This window comes from Phaethon lepturus, unplaced genomic scaffold, assembly GCF_000687285.1.
Source record: "Phaethon lepturus isolate BGI_N335 unplaced genomic scaffold, ASM68728v1 scaffold6054, whole genome shotgun sequence".
Lineage (NCBI taxonomy): Eukaryota > Metazoa > Chordata > Aves > Phaethontiformes > Phaethontidae > Phaethon > Phaethon lepturus.
The window spans coordinates 65,122-72,000 of NW_010532564.1; the positions used below are offsets into that span (position 1 = coordinate 65,122).

At 39.3% G+C, this 6,879-nt stretch overlaps 1 protein-coding gene across 1 annotated transcript in view; it reads right to left on the reverse strand.

Annotated features, from left to right (window-relative positions):
• TTC39A (tetratricopeptide repeat domain 39A) overlaps nucleotides 1-6,341 on the reverse strand; it is a 33,556-nt gene extending 27,215 nt beyond the window's left edge. Inside the window, exon 1 of the mRNA XM_010284868.1 lies at nucleotides 6,253-6,341. Within this exon, the coding sequence (XP_010283170.1) occupies nucleotides 6,253-6,317 (65 nt within the window). The 5' untranslated portion in view covers nucleotides 6,318-6,341. The remainder of the gene's footprint in view (nucleotides 1-6,252) is intronic.
• Between the last annotated feature and the right edge of the window lie 538 nt (nucleotides 6,342-6,879).

The window sequence follows — 6,879 nt, forward strand, 5'->3', positions numbered from 1 at the left end:
CAGTGTCCAGTTCTGGGCTCCTCAGTACATGGACATACTCGAGAAAGTCCAATGAAGGGCGATGAGGGTGATTAAGGGATTGGAACATCTCTGCCATGAGGAAAGGCTGAGAGACCTGGGACTGTTCTGCTTGGAGAAGAGAAAGCTCAAGGCATTCCTATAACATATAGAAACACCTGAAGGGAGGCTGCAAGGAGGACAGAGCCAGGCTCTTTTCATCGGTGCCTAGTGACAGGACCACAGGCAATGGGTGCAAATTGCACAGGAGGCTCTGTCTGAACATCAGGAAACACTTTTGTACTATCAGGGTGACCAAGCACTGGCACAGGTTGTCCAGAGAGCTTGTGGAGTCTCTATGCTTGGAGATATTCAAAAGCCATCTGGACGCAGTCCTGGACAACCGCGTCTAGGTGGCCCTGCTTTAGCAGGTGACCTCCGGAGGTCCTTTCCAACCTCAACCACTCTGATTCAGTGGTTTTGTTTTAAGGAGAAAAGCCAAACTTTAAAGACACCCCAAACCATTTAATTTCTCCCCTGGAAATACACTCGCCTCCCCAGGTTTTGATACCTGGATTGAACTGAAAGATAATTTTAAGGATAACTTAAAGACAATCCTGCATTAATCAATGATATAATGACTCACTGTGGTGACCTGGATCCCCTTAAGTTTTCTAACAATTCAGAGATTATTATGCATTAATTCCTTTGCTTGATGGAGTAAACCACCCTTAAGTATTCTCAGGAGTCCCTGACGTTTGGTTATTGTTTTCCAGAGCCAAAAAATAACCTTGTCTACATCTAAAGCAATCTCATCTCAATGACATTATGCAACAAAATCACCAAAGAAAAATCCAAGTGATGATACAACCCTAATTCTCTTTATATATATAGTTTTTGAGATCTAGGGATTAAAATAATACCTAGTGCTGGCACAGGTAGCATCACACAGATATCTGGTGCTTCCTTAGCCAATCTTCATAAGAACAACAAAGGGCTGCTTTTATCAATACACACGACAGAGCAGGCTGGCTGTGCTGAAGAAATTTGCAGTGTACATCTTTAAACTCCACTGCAGTCAGTGTTTTGTGGTTGTCCTTAATTCCTAGTTGCCCCCACCATATACAGGTGATCTAACAAGCTGTTCTAACCAACCTCTAAACCAATCTAGCATAAAAGCCATTTTGGGAAATCACCTACCGCCCTAAGTACTATGAGCGCCACACCATGCGAACATCCATCTCATCTCCAACATAAGTAAGAACAGACAGATAATGGAGAGATTAATTTAAAATTCAGTGGAGTCAGGACAGCTCTGTCCTGGCCTCCTGCATCACCGTTCTTTCAGTAGACTGATAATGCAAAATAGAAAAAAAATGAACAGACTATAAAATGCCAGCCTGATGAAGTGTTCTTGTTCATTTGATTACTCATCAGCCTCAGTGAGCACAGAGAAATACACTTCATCTCATTTTTATTAAAACAAAACCCTTCCAAAGGTTCCAATTTAAAGCACAGGGAAGGCATTAAAATAGTCCCCTTCCAAAATTTTAGAAATTTGCTTTCAAAATCAAAGCAGATAAATATTAAATTCACTGCACTAAAAGGAAAATTGATACTTTTCACAGACTCATAGTGAAGAGGGATTTCCCTCTCCAGTAATTTACTTCTGATACCAAATCACTCCTGCCCTAATCAATGGCCTCATCTATTTTGCTTCTAATATTTTAAAGGAGATAATAATTAATGTTTATCTTTAGTAACACTTTATCAACACTAAAATTTACTCTTTTTTCCGGGGCTGGGAAGAAGGTAGAAATGCAACTAAATGCAACGGTTTTCTGTACTATTTACACTAATTGTACAATTAAAGTTGCCAGTTACATCCTGGCATATTGCCAGAAGTTTTAAGGCCTGGATGGATACAGAACAAAACCCGATAGCTTTTTTTTTTTTCTTTTTCTTCTTTTGATTCCTCAGCAGCACTTCCCCCAGGGCATTGCTGGAGTTAACCAGCCTTTATGACATAAATACAACTAATATTCTGATTAATGACTTATCCCAGGAGTTGGTATCACATGGCTGAATAAGAGGATTATAAGTAATATCTTTAGGCACTTACGGAGTTATGCCACATGCCTATTCTCCAGCTACGGTGCAATCATTATCATCTGGTAGCACTGCCCTTTCTTGAGGGCTGATGGAGAACAGTTTTATTCCTGCTTGAAAACAAGTACCTAAGTGAGGACAGTGACAGCTCTCTCCTCCAGCCGAAGCATGAAAAACAAAAAGCTTGGCTTGTTTTGACCTCATAATTAACCCAGGGGCTAGTATTGTTTGTGAAAAACACAGTGCCCAAAATCTTGTTGTGGACCCTTTTACAGTAATGCAGCAGGCAGGACATGCATCACCAGGTCACAGAAACCCCAGGTTCAAGCCTACGTCCCGATTCAGTATCAAGATGCTCGTAACAAGGGAAACACATGCAGCAGCACAGAGTGAGACCAGACTCCACAGACCAGCCAACAGTCCGTGCATCCCGGTGCACCCAAGAGTGAGCGCGGCCCAAACCAAAACTGCATCCGGAGAATGTGGTCACACGGGGCCTCAAGGCTCTCATCTTTGATCAGAAGTCCCATCCAATGTCCAAACAACCTGCTAGACCTACTGCATGGACTTCCACAGAAAGTCTCCGTTTTGATGAATTGACATTTTCCAATAAAAACATGTTTCCTATGAAAAATCCCCACTCACATTAAGTTTACAGCTAGAAAAGACCATTCTAATCAACCACCAGCCTGGTTCCCTAGCTACCACAAGTTGCCAGAATGGTGTAAGTCTGGTCTAAGCCAAAAAGCTGCAGTTCAACAACAGTACCCCATAGCCTTTTTGATCTATGCCATTCTCCAAAATTCATAACCTAGTAAGTTCTTTCAGCTAGGAGGTGAAACCAACAATTAAGTCAGGTTTTGGCAGCAATGTATTTATTTACAAAGACTATAAAAAAGTTGTGTTCTTCCAGTCTCCAGGAATAAAAAGATAAAAAAACCCTAGAAATAGTGACCTTCTTCATGTCCTTGCCATTCTTTACAATTAATAGCTAACGAGCTTGCTGCAGAGCTGTACACACCTTTATCCAACCACTGGCTAGAGCTTCACTCTACCTCCCTATGCTTCCCCTTACTCTGTTACTACTCTCAATTTGACAATCACACCTTCTTTGTTAGAACTGTTCCCCGAGAAAGCTCTTCCACCCCACTGAAAATCCTCTTTGTTTTTGTTCTGCAAGCGCAGGAACATTTCACCACACCATGCAGACATCCATGACAAAAGGCTTCCATTCCTTAGTAATGTCTTTAAACTTTTTAAAGATCAGAATATACAAGATAACATTTAATACTGTAAATGGAGTTACATTAAAAATTCCAGTGATAGTGAATAGGTGCCACAGAACTACACTACTCCAATAAATTTCACAAGTAACTCGCACAGCAGTAACACAATCTCTTCACACCTACCCGAGATAACTCCCTCAAAGGACCGAACGTATCTTTCACACACAGTCATTCTAGAATTAACATTCCACCAAACATCACCAAGTGCTTTTTGGAGACTATTTTCAGAACAAAGCTGACAGCCTGGAATGCATCGTTCTCATAGTGTTCTTACAATATTGCAAGCAGCAACACAGATGTGTTGCAGCTCATCCAATGATGCAGACTACTCCGTGTCATGAATTTATCTTTACTATTTACCATTCTCCCAAGCGATTTGACATCAGCAAACTATCAGGTTATTATGTCATGCTTTCCTTCAGGATAACTTAAAATATTAAACATCTGCCTTGAGGAAGGGAAGAAGACATCTCACCAGAATCAACTCTTCAGTTCATGATTTTTTTTTTTGCAATTACATGAGAGCTAAAATCTAGTCAGCTTTTAATCGATTTACTGTATGTATCTTGCGGTTGAGGAGGATGATGAGATTTTTTTTCCCCACTCCGGTGATGTGACAGGACAGTTTCAGTGTTACTCATTGTGACAGTTAACAGATTACATATTGAAAATCACCGCTGCGTTCTGTAACTGAATTTAACTTAGACTTAGTGTGAATATTCCATATAAAAGATTAGTTTAATTAAACTTACTGCAGAAACCACATGAAAATTGGAGCCCACTATTGTACAATGATTGTTAATGATAATAAAGAAAACTGACTCTAAAACCTAAAAGGTAGGTGAGGAAACAAGAAAAGTTATGTAACATGCAGCAAAAATGCCAGATGAATTCTTTTATGAAATGAGATCTCTTCTATATGATGGATTTGCTTTTCTGCCAAGAAAAAAAGAGCTTTACCTCAACATAAGTCTGGCCACCATCCTCAGATATTTATTTTTAAGCTGCTAGGAAAGATCTTCCAATTTTAACTCTCATACATTGCCAAATGTGCTCTCAGTTACACATGGTACAAATCAGTTGAAAATACACTTACTGTGGAAGCCAAATGTGAGTAATTTAGTGAATCAGCAGTAATGTAATACAGAGTATGTCCTACAACATAAGTGGTAAAGCTGCATAATCTATGATATGAAATTCTTTACAAGCGTGTAAAAACTGAGAAGTATTTCTTCAAACAAGGATAGTATGTTTATGGACTGTAAAAACCAATTTCAAATCTCAACACGCTGAAAGGCAACAGTAAGGAACTGATGACTCCTAAAGAAAATACTCAATGTTACCGTATGTGCCCACTCTACAGTTCTTGTCATTCCCTGAAGAGATGGATTGTGTCCATAATGGATATCACATGTGGGGAAATTTAGCATCCTGTTTCTTCATTACACTGGCAGAGATAAGTCTGTATTTCCCTCACTGCCAAAGGACAACAGGAGTAAAAGCCTCCTCATAACAACAAGCTAGCATGAAAAATCAGTTTCAAAATGGTTTTGCAATGTGGAATAGAGTCAGGTACAAAAGCAGAGTATCAGCTCGTGAAATATGTTCTGCAGGGCCCAAGAAAAACTGAATGAAAACCATATGCAATAGAAGAAAAATGTATTTACAGGAAAAAAAACACCCCACAGCCTCAATAGCTTTTGCAGTGTTTTGGAAACCCCCTTCAATAAAATATCTCCCTATTTTATGCTAAGCACTGAGTAAGCCTTTCCAGACGGGCATAAGGGCTTTACTATCAGTATTTAATGAAAACACAGTTGTACTTCTTACCATTTTTATGATATCATCTGATGTTATATAAAAACAAAACACCACTGCTGTGAATAAAACCAGAATTATTCATACAGCTGAGCCTACAATTTACCATGAATGTCTTCCACAGAGCGTACTTACATAGTTAAGCTACAGATTCCAGCATCAAAGACTGAGGCTGACACCTCAGCAAAGTAGGTATGTAGTATGCATTATAGTTACCCTTGATGCATAACAAACACACACTACTGCATTACCTATGAATTTTACTTGTTTCATATTCTAGTGGCCTGAAAGAAGGAATGACTTTATTTGCTGATGGCGCAAAAATAAATGGAGCAAGTAGGGGGAAAAAATTGTGAATTAACCACAGACTTCAACAAGACAAGCACAGGTAACTTCAGGACAGGGTATGAAAAAAGTCACAAACATTGTAAGGACAACAATTTTTAGAGGCTATTTTATGACCTTGCCGCTTGCAGCTGGGCCACTCATTACATGCTGGGCTGTAATGCATTTAGGAAAAGGAGTGCATGACCACAACACTGAACTGCAAAATAAGCTGTGAGAAAGCTTCTGCAATTGGTTATTAAAAAAAAAATTAAAAATTTAAAAACTGATGTGCCCCAGACCTGGCAATTCATGGTCAGTTGCTCATGTAGACACAAAATTATAAACTCTCAAATTCTCACAGTGTACAGAAAAATATGGGAAAGGAAGGGGAAAAAAAGAAAGGTACAGAAGATTTTTTTACTCTTCCAGGAGCAGGAATCTCACATACTGTACTACAGCTGAGGGGTTACTTCTTTGGACAACAATTCAGTACTTTTTGTAGTTACTTTTGATCAATCTTGTTATTTACTCACCCAAGTGTAAAGCGCTTATTCTGTCTTCCCCAAAACTTAACACATTAACTTCCCACCCCCTCTGAACCAAAACCATGCAGTCTTATCAACTATCGACAAAGAACTGTCTAGTTAATCCTCCTGAGAGATGGTGAAACAAAGAAAAATAAACAAAGGAAAACTAGTAAAAGTAATAAACTTACTTTGCTTGTAAAGAAGCCAAAGCATCCGAGAACTTGTTGTTAAGAAATAAATCCAGAGCTGCCATACACTCTTGCAATGCCACATTGAGGTCTGATGTAGGTAACCTGCTAGAAGAAGAGAGAATAAACTCAGCACACCTGTTCTCCTTCTACCATTGCATTACTTCTACATTTGAACTCCCCATCTTCAGTTCTAGCCTTATTCGCAGTATAATCTGCTATTCCATTTCTCCTGATTGCAAAAAATGAAAGTGTCTTCCATTATGTTTGTTGTTCGGTTGGTTTTTTTTTTGGTTTTTTTGGTTTTTTTTTTTTTTTAAACTATGCTCTTACTCTGTGATATGTGGAAAGCAATTCAAGTTCTGTACTTTCTGAAAATAAGATAAGCTGCGTGTGCTGTAAATAAAAGCCTGGACACGCAGAATTTACCACGCAGGAGCGTGGAAATTTGATGAGCTCAGGTATCAGGAACACAGAAGCACTGGGTGACAACGCACATCCGACTGTGTGTAAGGCTAACGGAGACAACAGGCTAGTGACATTATGATCATGTTGTCACTTTAAGAATGAGACGTTGCCAAACTGCATTAGATTATTGCACCGGCTGCTGCTGGGACACCCGCTTTA